This window comes from Dermacentor andersoni, chromosome 6, assembly GCF_023375885.2.
Source record: "Dermacentor andersoni chromosome 6, qqDerAnde1_hic_scaffold, whole genome shotgun sequence".
Lineage (NCBI taxonomy): Eukaryota > Metazoa > Arthropoda > Arachnida > Ixodida > Ixodidae > Dermacentor > Dermacentor andersoni.
Genome location: NC_092819.1, coordinates 102,753,284 through 102,772,706, shown reverse-complemented (window position 1 = coordinate 102,772,706; position 19,423 = coordinate 102,753,284). Strand labels below are relative to the sequence as shown.

The 19,423-nt window shown below is 45.3% G+C and overlaps 1 protein-coding gene across 2 annotated transcripts in view; it reads left to right on the top strand.

The window, feature by feature from the left end:
- The window catches only part of qin (tudor domain-containing protein qin), a 118,920-nt gene that overhangs the window by 20,483 nt on the left and 79,014 nt on the right, over window positions 1–19,423 (top strand). For both annotated transcript variants that reach the window (XM_072288838.1, XM_055066525.2), the window contains exons 8-11: window positions 5,491–5,571; window positions 8,235–8,335; window positions 18,973–19,039; window positions 19,156–19,204. In XM_072288838.1, coding sequence (XP_072144939.1) covers window positions 5,491–5,571; window positions 8,235–8,335; window positions 18,973–19,039; window positions 19,156–19,204 — 298 coding nt within the window. The remainder of the gene's footprint in view (window positions 1–5,490; window positions 5,572–8,234; window positions 8,336–18,972; window positions 19,040–19,155; window positions 19,205–19,423) is intronic.

Sequence of the window (19,423 nt, the reverse complement as noted above, 5' to 3'; positions counted from 1 at the left end):
CGGCCAAAGCAGCTACAGCCCCAGTTGATGTTGGGAGAGGGGCAACATCAGCACTTGGGGGGGGGGGGGGGGGGGGGATCAACCTCGGCAGAGTCTTTGTTTGGCTGCTACTTCTGCTGCGATCTCCATGTCTGTCAATCGAAGCACTTTGAAACATTGTCAATAACAAAGGATTAAGTGGTGCCTGCCAAGGCGTCTGTGAGTGAGCCCAGTGAGTGCGTGCTGTTGCGCATCTTTGTGATGAGGTCTTTGTGGGTGCAAACTGCCAGTCCTCACGAGGCGCGGCAGGCGCAAAGCGCAGCACAGAGGAGGAGTCAGTGCAGCAAATGCAATGCGTCATTGACGTCCAACTAACCAAGCCGCCTCGTTCGTAAGCCGCTGCATTCAAAGGGTGCCCTCAGCGCGATCGATGTGTGCAGCTAAACTCTAAAAAAAGTTTACACCCTTTGGGTTGTATTTTGTCGCCAAACAATAATCATCATCTGTCTTGCCTGCATTTCCTTTATTTTAACACTGCGAACCTGGTACTTCCTAGTCATGAACAGCTTGCGCGTTATCAGCTTGACACGGCATTCTCGACAGGAAAGTAGCGAGCGCTGAGTTCTCAAGAGTGGAAATGCAAGCAAGGCAGAGGACGATTATTGTTTGGGGGCAAGATAAGCCCCAAAGGGTATTTAATTTTTTTATAGTGTATAGTGCGCAGCAGTCAGGCACGCTGTCACGCCACCGCTATCTTCGAGGGTGTTGTGGGAAAGCTCACCGCCTTTCAACAGAGCGCAAGTTATCGGGGTGGGGGGCAGAGTTCGATACATTTATTTTACGTTCGACCCCGTTCGAAATAAAACATTAAAAATGCCTGAGATTTTCCAGATCATATAGAAAGTGTTTGATATACACAATAATTCGATATATCCGTGTTCGATATATTGAGGTTTGATTGTAATTGTTTTTCTGCCTAATGGATGAGAATAGAGTTTTGAAGGAGATATATGCTAGCATGCGAGAATTCGTTGATACAAGGCAGCAACAAATGGGAGCGGGGAGCTTGCAGCTCCCATAGACACTAGGGCCAGAATTCCCTCTTGTAATTTTTGTAGGATACGTTTATGACAGTAAGCAGTTGCCGCAATAAGCATTGTACAATATGTACATGAATGTAACTTGAGGTACTTTTGATTCTCTAGGGGAAAGTTAAAAATAATATTGCGATTATGATGGTCAAACATAATAGATGCAGTGTGAAAATAGTGTCCGCAATTGTGTTATAGCATAGCGTGTTGCAATTCGATGCCACATGTGCCTGTGCATATGCATCATTCATTGAGCTAGGCAAGAAGACCCTAAAAATACGAACAAGGCAAAGCTGCATATTAACACAATAGTGTGAAGGAGCCTGTGTTGTAGAAAATCCAGCGTCGGCGTCCGGCATCGGACGTTGTTTTGGCAAAAAGATTTTCGAACCACCCATACCCAGACCCTCCATGTGACGCAAGGAATTTACTGAACTAATTGAATTTCTCAAGCTAAAATACGTGGAAAAATTGTAAACTATGATGTACACACAACCTATAAACATGATAACTCTCGGATTGTAATTTGTCTATATGAGAAAACATAATTCTGTCATGTGAAAACTCAAAGAAACCCTCTTTTCCAGTGTTTCTACCATTCACAGACCAGCCGCAGCGTCCGCCATTTTTGTATCTCTCTGTAGGGTTGTTGTGTGGGCATGCATGTAGGTTGTCGCTGGTCCGTTGGACTGCTCTGCATCACTGCTTTATTCATTCTCTGTTCAACTAATTTACATTCTGAGGACGCGAGCCATATCTTGTGGTTTCAAGCCTGTACTGTGCAATTGAAAGGTAGGGTTTTCCGCACAGCTCAGCTGCTCGGTGTTCGAGCTCACCTCGTTTTAACAGGAGAAATCGGATGAAGCAAGGAATCAAGTTCTTAATATCCCGAGATAGCCCACCTAAAATCTAGAGCAAATCAGGTGAAAAGAGGGAGTTGACTAACTATTGGTGTACAATCAAGGAAAGTTCAATAAAAAAAAAACTTTGTAGCCAAAGGTTGTGAAATTTTGTATTTACCGTATTTACTTGATTCTAACGCGCCCTCGATTGTAACCCGCACCCGTTTTCCGTGACCAAAAAAAGAAGAAAAAAAAAACACCCTTGATTGTAACGTGCACCCATTTGCCATTGCGATAAACAGAAAAAGTCGTGGTTTCTCATGAAAAGCAAAGCATCGATTGCAATAGCAAATTAGTAGAAAGCTATACAAAAAGTAAGGATAGTATTTTTATCGGCTGTATAAACTTTTTAACAGTGGCATACTAGCTAAATTAACAAGCATGGTGTCACACGGGCACAAGCAAACATGAACACGTCTCAATCAATGACCGCGGAAGTGCGGTAGCAGAAGTGAGGAAGTGCGGTAGCAGAAGCGAGCGAATTGACCTTTGTGCAGCCTCTCAGTTCAACGCAAACTAAGTGACGAGAACATAGCATGGTGCGCCTAGATGCATAGACTGTCTCCATGGCAAATCACTTTCAAGGTAGGGGCCGTGCGGCTACGCCATACGCAGCAGCTACCGGAGTAGAATGCCTCTCTTGATTGCGCCAGTCCCACATGCAAGTTTCAGGAACTCCGAACACCCGTGAAGCAGCCCGACTTCCATTCGTCTCCGCACGCCTGATCACTTTCCTTTTAATTGCAACATCATGTGTCTTCGCAGTCGGCACTTCCATGCTGATAGAGCAAACGCAAAAAACTGGAAAACAGACGGTGTACTACTACAGCACATAGAGGAAGTTACAGCAGCTAAGCTTCAAGCGTGTATGAGGCAGCCATTTTGAAATGCCAATGGCGATATGGTAATGCAGATATAGGGTCGTACTTGATTCTAACACGCACACAATTTTTGGACCCGTTTTATTGGAAAAAAAAGTGTGCGTTACTTTCGAGTAAATACTGTATATGTCCTTGTTCAGTCTTCCTCAAAACCTGCCAAAGAACACTCATTGTCACTGCTGTACAAAATGTTGATGACCTCATCCTGCACATGGTCAGATGTGGTCGGTAGGGAAGCGGAAGGGGAAACTGCCAATGCCAGTCGCTCGTGAAGCTCCCTGTTTTCGAACCCATCAGGGGCAGTAGATATTCCACAGGGCTTTAACGATCCGGCCACACCTTCCTTGGACACGAAGTTCGCTATGTCTTGCCACGAGGGTTTCTTCAGATTGCCCTTAGGCGTTAGTACCCCAGTAATGATGAAGGTAGCCCGTGTCTCACGGAGGCTGTCTTCAAATGGTTTCCTCCAACTCAAGCCCACAGGCTGTAGGATTTGCATGCAGCTATTGGCACATACGTGATGTCTGTGCGCTTCGACGTGCAGACCTTGTGGGCAGTGTCGGTCTTGTGGATTGGCATCTGGTTCAGCATGAGCACCTGTCAAATGTCGTCTTCATTCGGCTCCCAAATCCTATACACCCACTTTAGTAATATGTCGGATGTCATCCACCCAATCCTTGAAAAGGACAGCCACTCATTGGCTGAAGTATATGAAGTTGGAAAGTCAGGTGCTGTCAACGTTAGACATGTTTTATTCTTTTACCAGCTGCTACTGGCAGACCGCAGCGCACTTTTGGTTGTCTTCTTTTACTTTTGTTTAGCTACTGTCTCTGTTTCGCAGTCTATTGTTTTTTAAAAGCGTATTGTATGATAATTTTTTATATACAGGCTGACATTTCTAAGTTCTCTGCCGTGTGGAAGAAAAACAACCTTTGCAAATAACAAGAAAACAGACTATGAAAAATAAATGACGGAGGCGAGAAGGTAACACACCTAAAATGCTCATTGCGAGCAGCAGCTTGGGGGGAAATGCGGCTGGTCAATTCCTTCAGGATAATGAAGGTGGGAAGCTTGATTCCTGCTGTGGTCATACACATCGCAATCGCAAACCCACGGCTAGAGTATCCAGTGTTGATGCTCGGCATGCTCACTTTGTCAGTGATGTTGGTCCTTGATGCCAGTTCATCCATGCACATCTTTGTTTGGTCCATGTTTGCAATGGGATGGTCATTGTAGTCGTGCTGGAAGTGGAATGCCCTTATACTCCTTCAAGAAACGTGATACCACCTCGGCATGATCGATAGAAAGCTTTTCGCTGTCACTCGTCGCCACACAGTGATACTGCCTCTTCCACCATGACGGATACTAGTAAGAAGCATTGAAGTTCCTCAACTTCACTTCCAATGCAAGCTTTAATGCTTTCCCTTGGAGCAGACAATTACTTATGGCCTTTTGTGCCATTCTTTCTTCTTGGAGGAGCTGGAGAGTCCATCGTCAACCTCCTTAGAAAATACGAGCCTTCCGTTGTTACACGAGGACTTGGATTTGCCTTTTCTGTGACATTGCTGTGGCAGTTTCGTACGACCAGCTCCACTGCCTCCCTTGCTTGTGGTTACCCCCATATTCATGGGTGGCCTAGCTCGCATTTCTGTTGTTCTTCCAATGCCATTGGACCACCTCCACTTTATTTTCAATCGTGAAGCTCTGTCTCGTCCTAATGTCCTTGCTGCTCTGCGACAAAAGACAAAGTGACCAAGTTTTGTAAGTTGGGGAATTGTTTGGGGATTTTTCAGCATTGTCCGCTTATCCCCCGTGGTACCTGGCTTCTGCCAATGTCACCACTACAGCAAAGGGCAAAGGGCACCACTACAGCAAAGATAGCTACGCTTCCCAGCCAACATTTTCCTTATCTGCAGCAGTAGCTAACTGACCCCGTTTTTGCCGTAGTCACCATTATTGGTGGCGGCAGTGGCGCCCCCCCCCCCCCCCCCCCCCCCCCCGTCAGGGGTGTGTGTGATTATAAGAAATTGGCTAACTTTCAGTGACACAGCAGATTACTTCACCAGCGCGACACAGGACGAAGGAAAGAGACATAGAACAGAGCACTGACTTACAATCTGGAGCGACATACAATTGAACAAAACAGAACAATAGGAAACGCAGAACAAAGGTCTTGTGCCTTTTTCCTTCACCCGGTGTTGCACTGTTGGAGTAATCTGCTGTGTGAGAAGATGTATTAACCAGCCCAAATAAAGAAACACGGTGCATCTTTCAGTGTTATGGAAAAAATGGTAAATCACGCCAAGAACAGTTAGGTTTTTTTTGGGGGGTGAGGCATCTCTCGGAATATTGCAGTGTATAATTGCAGCACGGTTCTGAATACAGCGAGAAGTGTATTTTGAAACTAGAAATATTACAAAAATATCTTGCATCGCATTGGTGTAAATACTGTTCGTAAAACCACTGGAAATACTATAGGGGCTTTGTACCATTGTGAACAATGACCTGATCAGATTGACTAATTGCCATTCAGGTTGTGGCTTTAAGTCAAATAGTAATTTTTTTAAATGTTTAAGGGTTGCTTGTTTACTAAAGAAATTTTAATCAGAAATTCAATGTATGCTTTTCTTTTTCTAGAACAAGAAATCTATCTCGGAGCTAAAACCAGCGCTGGATGAAGCTATGAAGCCCTACCTTGGCCTGAAACGAACTGTCAAAGTAGGAATCTCGGTTTGCCTTCTGAGTTCTTGCAATTTTCCATTGTGCTACAAGCAGTATTTAGAAGTGTATACATTATTTACAGGTGCAATGGAACAGCAATGTTTCTTTAATTGAAATGAATACAGATGTTTTGTAAACCTGTCTTCAGATACATAGCATTATGATATGGGAGGCTTGGAAGTGGGCAGTCAGTGCTAAGTGAAACAGGGTTAAAACAATATTGCTGACATTAACACTTTAGGCATCTCATTTGTAGTGAGTAAGAAACTTGCACATCTGCAATCACCAGTGCTATTTGCAAAACAAACATAGGCTTTTGCTTTAGTTGTAGATTCATTGCAGTGTGCCAGATAACAATAATATCTGGCTTAGGCGATCATGAATAAATCCTCTCAATGTTCCGCTTGCTCATGCAAAGTGCACAAGTATTCTATGACTACATTTAACAATATACTTAACCCTTTCAGGGTCAGTGATGTATATATACGGCACCGCGAACAAGTCGAAAATGGTCGATGCCATATATTTACAGCTCCGTCTGAACATTTAAAAAGTGCGCCAATTTTCTAACTTTTTCTTTCCTGGCATGTGCTACCACTATGCGAGAATACAGGTAATTTTTTTCTCGCGCCTCCCTCTTGATTTTCGGTGCATGGTTTGTTTGCTCCGGCGCATCTATATACTACCGCTCGCGCATTTGTGTGCGCGCGGGCGGGCGGCGGTTAGTTTGGGTTTTGTTCCGGCGGCGGTTTCGGCTTCTTGCGCTCGCAAAACTGATGGCGATCTCGTTACTAATCGCTGAAAGGGTGACCGCCTGTTACTCGTGCGTTTATTGCTCACAGGTGTGTGCACACGTGAAGGATGCCACTGCCGTGCAAGCGTTTCCTTTTTTAGAGACTCGTGAAAACTAATCGCCTCTGGCTGGCGATAAGATGAACGATTATCGGAAGTTTGTCACACATTTGCTTTTTTGACGGGCGCACAGCCACACAGTTTTCTTCAGTGCACTCACCTACGCAGTTCGATTACGCTATGGACGTAAATATTAGTGTAAGACAGGAATATTTGAGACTTGCGAAATATTCTCGTGTGCGCATTTTCTAAGCCTTGAATTATGTGTATAACAATGCATGAAATCTTTAATTATAAGTTTATTTCCTTGTTTTATTGTTGTTATTCATGAACAAACAGTACATATATACGAATGCGAATTCTTTTTCACACTTTACAGTCACCCTAGAAAAATGACAGTAAACTTTTTTTGAAATACCGTATTTACTCGCATAATGATCGCACTCGCGTAATGATCGCACCCCGGAATTTTGTCGTCAAAATTTGATTTTTTTTATTTCCCGTGTAATGATCGCTCCCCGAACTTGCCGCAGCGGTATGTCATGTGCCAAGTCTAGCTAATAATGACCGCGCTTACCATTTGTCGAATGCTACACGAATGACTCTTCAAGACAAACCAAGCGGTCTGCATGCACCAAACATTCTTAAGTATATGCCTCATTTCATTAGTTTCATCACTTTACGCACTTCCATGACTAAAAAAAAGCTGCAACCAAACTTGCCTTTATTATGTGTAGGCTTTATAATGACAACAACAAAAAAGGCGCCTTTCGATTCTTCTCATCTGCACTCGCGGGCACACAACAAATCGCGAGCGGCAACGATAGTAGCCACGTTTACACTGATATGTTAAAAGTGTACCCTATTCATACGCCGACGCTTGTAACACAGCTAAGATGTTCACCCACCCTTAGCGGAAACATGCCGTAATAGGATAGTAGTGAAGACAGATGCCGCAGTTTCCGCAGTATGCCGGCCATGTGCTTCTATGTAAGTGGCAGCCAAGCGTGCCCATCTGTTTCTGTTCCCTCAAAGTAGACATGGCTACGTTATTGCCGCAAGCTTGCCGATATTAATGATATTATTCATTACTGATACGGAAGAAACTGTTTCAATGCACGTAATGTACTCGAGAAGAAAAACAAAATCGCGTTCGGCGCGCCCGGCTTTCTCTGCCGGCCGCCATTTTTGTTTTGGTGTCCCGCAGCAAACGCGGACGAAAAACAATTTTTTTTCTTTTCGTGGGAAATTTAACCCGTGTAATGATCGCACCCCTGATTTTGCATCAATTTTCCTGACAAAAAAGTGCGATCATTATGCGAGTAAATGCGGTAGGTCCCTCTAAAGAATTTAAATCTGCAATTAAAAAAATCTATCCTGGGTGGTCGCATATGATGAAATAAATCGACCCTGAAAGGGTTAAAAAGCATATAAAGGGCTTGGAAGCTTAATGTTCTAGAGTGAGATGGCTGCTGTCTGTTCGTGCAGTTGTGTGGACATGCATATCTCGCACCTGCAAAAGCAATGAAAAGGTTTCACTACATGCCCAGTTCAAAATTTTCGCAGAGTTCTAAAGTTCTCTTGCAACATGGATTTTCTAGGGTTTAGTTTATTTGACCAAGTTCACAAAGGTTTTCCTGCCCAAAAGTTTATGCATCTACCTTTTGCGGCCAACATTATGTACCTTCCTTTTTCTTTTGCTGTCTCTTTATCTGGCTCAGCAAACCATTTCAGTTATCTTTCCTAAAAGCCAAGAAACTGGAGTCTGCTTCTGGTGAGCTTGACTGTTTGTGTTAATACATTTGCAGAAACTTGAGACTGTGTGCAAAAGCGCCGATGGCCATTACAACAAACTGGTGCAAGATGTTCAGTCTCAATTCCAGCACCTGCACTGCCTCCTGCAGCTTCGGTAAGCCGAGTTGTCAGATCCTCTCGTAGAGAATGTGATGCAGTTGTACAGCCTCCTTCATTTTTAGCTATGTCGCACGAGCGTCCATCAAGCATCATTTGGTAGCCTTAAAATGGCGATAATCAGCGAGACCCGCAGAAGTACTCTCAGGCACACTAAGCACTCTCCTGTGCAAGGGTTGTCTAATATGATGTTCCCTTCAGGATGACGCACGAGAATATTATAGTGTTCTCGCGCGATATAGCTAAAAATGCGGGAGGCTGCACATGTCCTGTTACAGGAGAGTGTATGATGTGTAATTTTGGAATTATCAGGTTGTTATATGTGCCTGCCAACTGTCCCGATTGGTTCGCGGGTCTCCTGAGTTTTCCTTCACTCCTCCTGATTGTACAGAGACAACTTGATATTTCCGGAAAAATAGCCCTGACACTTACTGAGATGCACTATTTGTGAAAATAAATTGCGGTGTACACATACCTGTGAACACTCCCCATTATGCTTACAGTGCAGATATTGACCGTTTTGCACTGTTGTATGGCTGAGGAAATAATCTAGCAGAAATCTGACTTCGATTCTCATTCAACAAGACAGCCGTTGGTCCAGCTGCATTAAGAAAGGAAGAAGAAGAAAAAGAAAAGACAGTTGGTGCAGCCACCCATAGTGTATGAACTGAATTGACACGTTATTGGGGAGCTGTAACGGAAAAGTAAAGCTTCTATTTCGGCCACATTGCATAGAGAATTTTTATTGGCATCACACTTGCTTATTTGGACGTATTTGGGCACACACCAGTTCTTTCCGACAACCCTCGAAGTGCAGCATGTGCAGAGCGCCTGCAGTGTGCGATGCAAAAGGAGCAAACGCGATGCTAGCATGCAACCAAATTGAAACAGTGGAGTCTGCGTCGCCAGAGTCATCACCTAAAATCCTGCAGGATTGGCAGTCGCTGAAATGCTTTGTGCTTATCTGTCTTTACAGCCCTTATTCTTGCATTTACCGCTGAGCATGATACAGTGTTGATGGCATGCCTTCAGAACTGTGTAGTCGCCATCCATGATCACATCGATTGCAACCACAGTTTCATCTGCAGCAGTTTTGACAAACAGTACTTTCATTTTGACTCGGTGCTCACAGTTAAATGCATGCCTTCAAAACTGCATGCTCGCCAGCAGTGAATCATGTCGATAGCGACCGCGGTGTTGTCCGCTGCAGTTGTGGCAAACAGTAGTTTTGTTTTCACTCGATGTAATGCCTGTGCAAATCACACACACGGTGTAAGCTGTCGATGATGAAGAGCGATCCTACTGTGGCCCGAACACTTGTATCAAACCTGCTGAGTATATCGTGATGGAAGGATGATCTGTTGCGGACCAGCTCCCTGGTGTAAAATAATTGGGATGTGCATGGTAGTAGTGGAAAGTATGTCTCGGATGTTTCTTGCATTGCAGCCACACTGCAAAGGAAGTCGTGAGGCCTTTGCTGCTGCGAGCACTGATCAGTCACGAGATGATAATTGCAATTTGCAGCTTCGGCACTGCTGTAGTGCAGAATTGAAGCAGGATTTGCTCATTCATTTCGACATTTGGTTAATTTGGCCATTTTAATTTTTGGCCGTGTGAAATCTGAATTAACAAGGTTTTACTGTTATGCTGCCACCCCTAAATTGTTTGCAACCCTTGCTAAATGCAGTGCTTTGGATAGGTGGGCTGATACACAATCTCTGCGATCAGGGCTACGCAGTGCCCGTGATGGTGTGAGGCATGTAGGTGATGTCAGGGGCTATGCTTATTATCATTTTTTCTATCATGAAAGTGCAGTAAGTCTGATTTTTGGATTCCCTAGGGACCACGAAAACATCTGAAAAATTGGACTGTCCGAAAAAAACAAATGTAGGCCTTTGCTCCTCAAAGGATCAATTTATCACACTCATTCTAAAGGTCTGCTATAAAGGTCTGCTATAAAGGTCTGCCAGCACACTTATTATGCATCTCAGTGTGCATACTGTGGCAGGAGATGGCGGGTGCATGGGTGTATAATTAAGGAACACATACTATGTCCTGCGACAGTGGGCATTTCCCATGCTTGGTGTGCTTCACTGCAATACATTGCATATGCTTGATTGCGAAACATATCTGTATTACAGCAAAGCCGACTTTTGGGAACGGGCACTATGAAATGCTCTTTAGACCTCTGTCATGCTTTCCGCACTTCAAAACTACCAGCAAGGATGACGAAGACAGAAGTGGCACCATTGCTCACAATGGCAAATGTTTTCAATGAAAAACATGGCATCGACTAGCCGGAAGCTTGGTAGTGAATGTCAAAGCAGCTCCGCCTAGTGTAATAGATCGCATTAGGGCCGTGGTGATGATGACTGCCAGCAGATCGGCGAGCGAAAGTGCTGGTTCAAGGGAGCGAGGTTATAAAAATGGCAGCAGTGGTGGCCTCGATAAGTGTTGTTTCAAGCCTGCAGTCATGACAAAAACTCGTAAAGATCTAACTACAAAAGGCTTCGACATCCGAAAGCGGAGGGTAAATGAGATGGCGCTACCGATTCCAATGACATACCTTCTGAGTGCAGCTGAGTGCCTTCTGATTGCAGCCAAATGCCTGAATTGCCTCAAAAGAAGAATGGGCTTCTGTTAACTTTTCTGACTGGACACGATAACATATTGCACATATAAAGCAAAGTGTGGCTTGGTACACCTGAAAAAGTATCCTTTGACACTGTGCGATATCAGTATACCCTGCAGTACTGAGCTTGTCTGCTGTGTTGACAGTGCCCTTCGGGCAATAATGTGATATGAACAGTTGCAAGTGTAAGTGAACTAGAAACAATTCAGTGTCTTTTCGTGCATGTTCTTTCGATCGCGTCGCACATAACGTCTGGTAATGCACATTTTATTAACAGGAGGAGACAGCCAGTCAGAGCTCTATGTGTGTGTAATCACAGTGGATTGCACATGCAGTTTTTATAAACTAATGTTGTTGTATGTAAAGCATAACGAAATATCCTTCACCGACTGCAGCTGCATTGAAGCGAGAAACACCACAGCACTTTGAGCTCAAATTTTTATCTACTTGTATCCTTTTTTTCTTTATCCAAATGGCTAACTCGGTGACAGATAAGCTAATATAACAATAGTATACAGTGAAACCTCGTTGCTATAAACACCCCATTAACAAACTTTTCAGATATCCCCTGATGACTTCCTATAGTTTCAATGTAAAAATATTTCAATACTACAAACTTCAGTATACCGAACTTTTCAGAATAACAATCGTTCAGTTTCCCTGTGATGTTATCACCTCAGTACTGACTAATATTCCGAAATCTGGGGATTCTTAGCTTTCAGTGTATCCTTCACGGCAGCCAAAACAGTAGGCTAGCAGACAACAAGGTGCAGAGAGCGGATGTCGCAGTGCATGGGTTCGGAAAACCTGAGACAGTGCCTGAGAAAAAAGGAAAGTGGGCGAGTGGAAGCAACGACACATCAGGTTTTGTGAGCGCATGCTCTGTCCAGGAAAGTGTCGCCTAGCAATGGAGGTGCGTCTCTTCCTTCTTTCACCCTTTCTGTGCATGCCTCTTTCTTTCGCGCTTCTTTCTTCGGCCGTACTAGCTATGCGCGCAGTGAAATGGAAGCTCCGTATTCACGGAGATGCCATATGGTTGCACTTTGCACTTTTCAGACGGTGTCGTTTACGTTCGCTTGTGCTTTGACGTAGTTCAGGTGTCTGCCTCAAATGAGACAGTTGCAGTGTCCACAGCAAGAAATGTGAAAAACAAACAGCAAGCAAGAAGTATTGCTCTTTGGAGGCATATTAGAGGTTGGATTGCACAACATATTGACGATACACACAGAAGAGAAACACACACCACAGAGAGCCATGGAGCCGACATGGAGCTACCTTTTTGTTGGTAGTTTTCTTGGCATCAGCGTCTGTTTTGCGTGCGTCATCCTTATTATACGGTGTTTCGGTGGTGCGTGGCGGCGGAATCTATGGAAAATAGCAACAGCGCATGCTGAGAGCAAACGGCAACGTTTTTATGGATAGCTCATCTAGTGACAACTTATAAACTGATGGGTTGATGTGTGGAATGCTTCATTTTGCCGCTTTCACTATAGCGATCTTTCAGAATAAATAATTTACTGTGGTCCCCTGAAGTTCGTTATATTGAGATTTCACTGTATATCTAAGTAGGCAGACCTTCATGTACATACAGTCGACTGAATTTTCGGATGCCCGAATTTTTGGACATGCCTGATATTTCGGACGTCTTCGTGGCACCGTCACGAGTCCCATAGAATCAATGTACAGTAGAACCCTGCTGTTACGTTCCTCACTACTGCGTTTTCCCGGCTGCTACGTCGTTCTCATCCGGTCTCGGCATAGCTTCCACAGGATCCAATGTATAAGGAACCCCGCTATTACGTAGTAGCTGTGAAAACGTTCCCGCATGATGCGTCGCAACCCGAACCCGCTTGGGCTAAAGTAGGCAACGCGCTCTAACCGCCATTTTGGCTTTTGACGAGTTTTGACCGGGTTTGGCCGGGCTTGGCTATGGAACAGACTGCAAGAAGCCGCACGCCAGTTCAAGAGGCCGCCACTAGGTGGCCATTCGTGAAAAATGCTCTCACTATCATCACTGTGATTAAGGTCGCCGCATGGTTTGTTGGACGGGTTGACTTACGGAGGAAGGAAACTCAGGAGAGACCCTGACGTCACTCTTTGTGAGAGAGAGAGAAACATTTATTTCGAAGGGAAAGAATATTAGTAGTGAAGTTAGCTAAAGGGAAACTGGAAGTTGGCGTTGCTCATGGCGTTGCTCCGCCTGTTGGGCCAGCTCTCCTCTCTTGTTTACATTTCTCGCGAAACCACGCTGCGCTGCGTGCAACCGGTCTGCTCGGACGCGCGCGCTGCGCAGCAATACTAAACAATCGTTAGCACGTTAGCATGATTACGCCAAAGAGGGCAACATTTCCCGCGGATATTCCTTCGTCCGTTGCCATTGCCGTGGCGCGGTGACGACGAGGAGCACGAGCCGCATGATACCGGGGAGTTGCCAAATCCTAGCTTTGGAGAAGCCGTCGCGGCTCTGGACCTCCTCCGCAGGTACGCCGCACCTCACAGCGACGCTGACAGCAATGCGGCCTTCCAGGCTATTGAGAAACGTGTGGTGATTTCTAGCGAGCGAGAGAAACGGCAAGCCATCATTCTAGACTTTTTAAAGTTCTAAGCACACTCTGTGGAAATAAATTGTCTATAGTTGAAGCTGCACTTTTTTCATTCATTTTCGGAGCTTTCCTCACTGTTGCGTTTTCCAGGCTGTTACGTTTTTTTTCCTCGGTCCGATGAAAAACGTATGAACGGGGTTCCACTGTATAAGGACATCTGAAGTTTCAGACGCTCGAACCCCCCGTCGTTTAATTTTCCGGACTTTTTGACGCGACGGAAGGTCCTTTTGGCTACTCGCGCAGCGCCCTTGCGAAGGAAATCGACTTGCAGCCGAAGCATATCACCGCCTTGAACCACTACTAGCCGAATCTAGCCGTCACACACTGATTTGGTCTGGCCACGCTGGCTATGTTCATCGCCGCACTTCCGCCTCCGGCAGAGTTTCTGGAGCGGCGCCATTTCATTTGGTTGCACAGGCCACGTTTTAGCTAGCGTGGTGTAAGGTTGTGCTGTTGTGTCAAGTGTGCTCTGCGATGCTAGGCCTAGGTGCTTCGATGCTCGTCAGCGAACTCCACTGTTGCGCAACTTCAGGATTTCGCTTGCCTTCGATGGCCTCCACTCCGTCTTCGTCGTCCTCGCCGATGGCATCAAATCGCGGAAAGCAGTACCGTCGGTTAACGATGGAGAGTTGACGCGAGCACTGTTGACTCTTTCATCGGTGTACCCTTGCTCAGATCGAGGCAAATATGATCGCATGCAACCGGAACGCCGTCCAAACAACAATTAACAAATTCTTCAAGCCACTGCAGCAATAACACCGGCTGCCCAACAATGCACATGTACATAATAAACCAGCAGTCGGCTGCATACAGAGTTTTTGAACGCCTCTTTTTATAGCCACTTCGCTGATGCTTTGGCAGGGTTTCAAAAGCCTGGTACTTCGCCCTTTACCTCTAGGTCCAAGAAAAAAAGAAAAAATGAGTTTTTTTGCATGCATTCATTTTTTCGTACTGCATGAATTTTCGGACGTTTTTACGTTCCCTAGAGGGTCCGAAAAATCGGTCGTTGACTGTGTAGATCTGACTGTTCTCACAGCTTATGAATCACCAAGGACTATCAGTCTTTTGCATGTTGAGAAGAACCTATGGTTGTGAGGCAGTGAAAACGATGGAGAAACATTTTTAGTGGAACTGAAAGCAATGTTATTGACAGAATGCTCATAGATAACCACCCTCAGTACGGATTACACATTAATGAGGTGGTAAGAGCTATTTTCTGTTCTGAGACAATAGAATAAAAAGAAGTATGAACATTTGAGTATCGCTTCATCAGAGAACGCACACACGCTGATTTAGAGCATTTGCTCACCTTCCTCTGGCTAAAATAACGTAATATGTAAGTTATCACCAGCACTAATGTTCTCTTTGTGCTTTCGGTTGAAAGCATTGCATCAGTGGCAAATAATAATTTGCCAAGTAGTCAAAACAACGCTTTTCTGCATTTACTCACGTCCTCTGCTCTAGAAGGGGTTCAAAGATGGCAGCGCCCCATACAACGTCACTGTAAAAGGTCTGTACACTGGCTCCATGGAGGATGCGGCGGTGCTGCAAAGGTGTCTGAATTATTAATCAACATCCAAAATATCGGTCGTTGACTTGTGGTGTTCTCACCCGTGCTCTTGGGACAACACTGACAACACAGTAGTGCAAACAATCACAAGGGCATTTATTGCACCTTTCATAGACTAATGCCTGCTAGCTGGCCTAGCAGCCGCACGAACCACTACCCGGTGCCCAGCAAGCGACCTCCCTGCTTGCGCAGCCAACACCTGGGGCACAGCTCGCTGATTGGGCACCTTCGAGTTAGCATCAAGTATCTGCCAGCTGAGGGCTACAGCAACACAGGTGCAACGCTCAAAGCCGGCGTGTGTAACGCTGCCTTGATCGCGAACCTCGGCAGGAACTTAAGCAAACGGGCGCCCGAACCCCTCGGGCGTACCTAGGTGCCAGCATCAACGTACAGGGGGCTTCTTAAGCAGAGGAGGATGTGGGGAGCATACGCGCCCATCTTCCCCCGCGTTGTCACGGTTGCGTCAAGAGCCGGCATAGATACGGCAGAGGCGCACTACGCCCTCTCCTGCTTTTCCCTCGCTCTCGCGACGCACCCGCACCCTTCCTCCCTGACTCGCAGGAACGTAGCTGATGGGCGGGGAGGACATTCCCCTAAAACAGCGCCATCGGGGGAGACCCGCTCTCTCTGACGGCGGACCCCTAACCTGCCGGACTGGAGTACCTGCCTCAACCCACGAGTGACCTCGTTTGCCTGGCTGTCCCAGGCAACGAGGCCAACCTATTATTACTTATTACAGAGAGGACTTCCCTCTGCCAGTATTCTTTACTGCTGGCAGCAATAAACATTGTTGCAGTTGACGCCACTGGTTGCCCTATTCGTTCGAACCCGACGTAGCCGCGATTCTCGTGCTACAGGTTGGGATGTACCACGGAGCGACTGTGTGGGGCTAGATCCGGAGCTCGCCTTCAGCCCTAGCCGCATGCAGAGTGAAACCCCCACAGACTGTAAATAGGTTCAAATAAACGGTGTCTCCTGTTCAGTGGCTTTTTGTTACTTTACACGGTTTCTCTCTCCTACATAAGTCTCTTTAATTCTCAGGCCTAGAAGTTGGCAGGTATAGGTCGTCTTTCACTTGATGAAGTTACTGCCACATTAGTAGAGTGGCACACTTCATATGTGTTTTGTGTTACTGTGAGAGCAGTTATATGGACACTCCAGGTGCATTTTTGCCGTTGTTGCCGTGATGTTCCTATAAAGTCCAAGATCAATAACACTGTCACTGCACGTCGTATGCTGCATGTGCGAGGGAAAGCATGCAAGGGAAGCCAACACTCGTGGCTCAATCTGTCACGCACGGAGTAGGAAAGCAGAGAGCAAATGCACTGTCTTCCGTCGCGATAAAGGCTGTCGGGGAGATGGGAGGGAGGGAGTGAGCGGCGGTAGCATTGCCGGCATTGTGCTCCTGCAGTAGCTGCGTATGTTGTGACCTGGTGCAAGGGGAACTGATGATCACAGCTCAATCTCGCACGCAATGGGGAGCAAAGAGGGGAGGCAGCATAGGCGGGAAGAGAGAGGGGGGGCATCGTCTCTGCCAACAAGTGCGTACTTTGCACGGCCTTGCTCGGTCGCACATGCCGTATCTTGAAAAAGATTTGCAGGCTGCTCATACCTTTGTGAGCGCTGTGTTCTCACCATTTCTGCATTGAAGTGACAGACAGCATGGTCACTTCGCTGGTTGCAGCTGCCTCGCTTGCTCACACCAGCATTTGATTGCGAGTGTGCGTGCTGACACCATGCTTAATAATTACGTTGGTAAGCGAATGTCTCCAAGGTTATATGGCTGATAAAGCTACTATCCTTACTTCATGTAGCTGTCTACTAATTTGCTATTGCAATCGATGCTTCGCATTTCTGGCGAAACTGCAACTTTTTTTAAGGGTTGTAGTTTTAAGGGGCAAGTTAATAAGCAAGGAGGCAAATTAAGAGTGTGAAAGTACGGTACTGTGCCACCAGTTAAAGTAGACAAGTGCTGGCAGCAAGGCAGGGTTTAGTCATCTGCTGTGTAAGCACAATAAGAAAGAATTCATTTGAGTACAATATTCACATGCAAAAAGGGACTACGTTGTGAAACAAACAAATTACTCGTGTTAAGTCTGCTCAGGCAGCATTGAGGCTTGATGTCTTGCCAAATGTGACGCAAACTTTTCAGCGAAACATGGAACAAAAATACCATATGCAGCAACTATTAGCAATTCTCGCCCTGAACTACCTATTTTCTAAACACATTTCCCAAAAAAACCACAATATCTAAGATGCCCTTGGGCGAAAAGATTAAAGCTGTTGAACAAACACTTGCTTGGTATCATTACGATAAGACACAGCGTGATTTATACCCTTTACAAACGAGGCAGGGTGAAAACCTCACAGCTCAGAAGAATCAATAAGAGTTATGCGTGAAGCAACTAGCAACAGGTAAACATGTGCGAAGGCATGCATAAAATAGATGTAAAAACATGAAGTGCGTGACAGTTGGTGCGAGGATTTACCGGGCCACATGAAACCAACAATTTCAGTTCTTGCAAACTTCAGTAGCTTTAACATACAACACAATGGACTCGTGCAGTCCTGCTGCCAAGCTAGCGCAATGCGGTAAAGAAGCAGCGAACAGGAGAAGTGGCAAACGGCATTCAGAACTTTAGCGACATGTTTTTAAACCACGTGCTGTACTGCAGACGAACTTCGTCGCTTACGCGCCTAACTATGATCGAGTGGAAAAAACACCGACATGACAAAGGAAAGGATGAAAACAAGAAATTTCCCACTGATTGGCGATAATCCATTCTACCGTTGCTTCCGTTGATGAGGCTTTGCGGGGAATGATTAGAGCCGTATTGCTGGCACGTTTTTGCTGGTATTTGAGCCCTCCACCGTGCAACAATTCTTCAACATTCCTTGAAGCTTTGGCCACCTCACACATGCGAAGAGTGTTGCTTATTTTTCTCTGAATGCGTGAATAAGACAGAGAAGCACGATCAGTGACGCAGCAAACTACGGGGCATGGCTGGTTCCTTTCCCGAGAGTTGTGCGCAAGGCTGTCACCAGTGGCGCATCCATTGGCGTGCACTACAAGCATACTATCATTGTTTTCAAAAATGCAGTGAAGCCAATCATAGCCTCCGCTGCAGCCGAGCACCCCAAGGCATTTTTCACAGCGTACGTGGGCGCATGGTCTCTACGCTGGCTATGGCACCACAAGTACTATTTTGAATATATAGCTCATTTTACTGCAAGTTCGATAACCACCCGTAATCTTGTCTTTTTGTTACAATTTGCATTGATTATTTTATGTGCACTATGTTTCATAATAAATACTAATATTTACGAGACGTTTTGGTGATGCTTTTAACTCTAGGAGTACCTGCCGTGGTTGCTTAGTGGCTATGGTGTTTGGCTGCTAAGTATGAGGTTGTAGGATCAAATCCTGGCCACGGAGGCCGCATTTCGATGCGGGCGAAATGTAAAAACGCCCATGTACTTAGGTTTAGGCGCACGTTAAAGAACCCCTGGTGGTCCAAATTATTCTGGAGTCTCCCACTATGGCGTGCTTCATCATGAAATGGTAGTTTTGGTCTGTAAAACGCCGGAATTTTTTTTAGTGTGTGTGACATATTTCGCCGTCTGCTCCGAAAATGCCAAGAGCTGCTCCAAACTAGCCTTCTTTTTCTGTTGCGAAATCTTCTCCAATAAGTAAAATGTTGCTTCCATCACTGCAAACCTAAAGCTTACTAATATTAAGAACTGTAAGATCTTAAAATTTGCATTTAGAATTTTGTTGTTTTTTTGTCCATTTGCTGGTCTTGTTTAATTGCTTTGTACCTTCTGTGCAGCTCAAACCAGTTGTTAGCGGACCTCAAGAAAGTTAATGAACAGTGCTTGGAGAAAATGCAGGAGCAGGTGAGAAAAGCCAGCTATACTGAGTCATTACAAGTATACACGATGGCCAAATACTGACTTTTTATTTTTTAGTAAGCAGCATGTTTTGATATTATTTGTCCATTATTTTCTTTCAGCTGAAAGATCTGACATCAAAAATGAGAGAGTTCAAGGCTTTGCAGAAGGGTAAGCAGCTCTACCACAGTGTTCATAAGTAGCACCTATAGTTATATTGAAAACTGGTGCATGCATCTGCGAATTTGTCATTGTCACTTAGCTTTCTTTCTTCTTTTTACTTTTTTTTTAATATTTAAGGGGGCTGGATAGTGGACCTAGGTAATCAGCTACAACTTCCTGTAACTGTGCAGATTATTAAGAAATTTTTGTGAAAATTTTCAAGCTGTT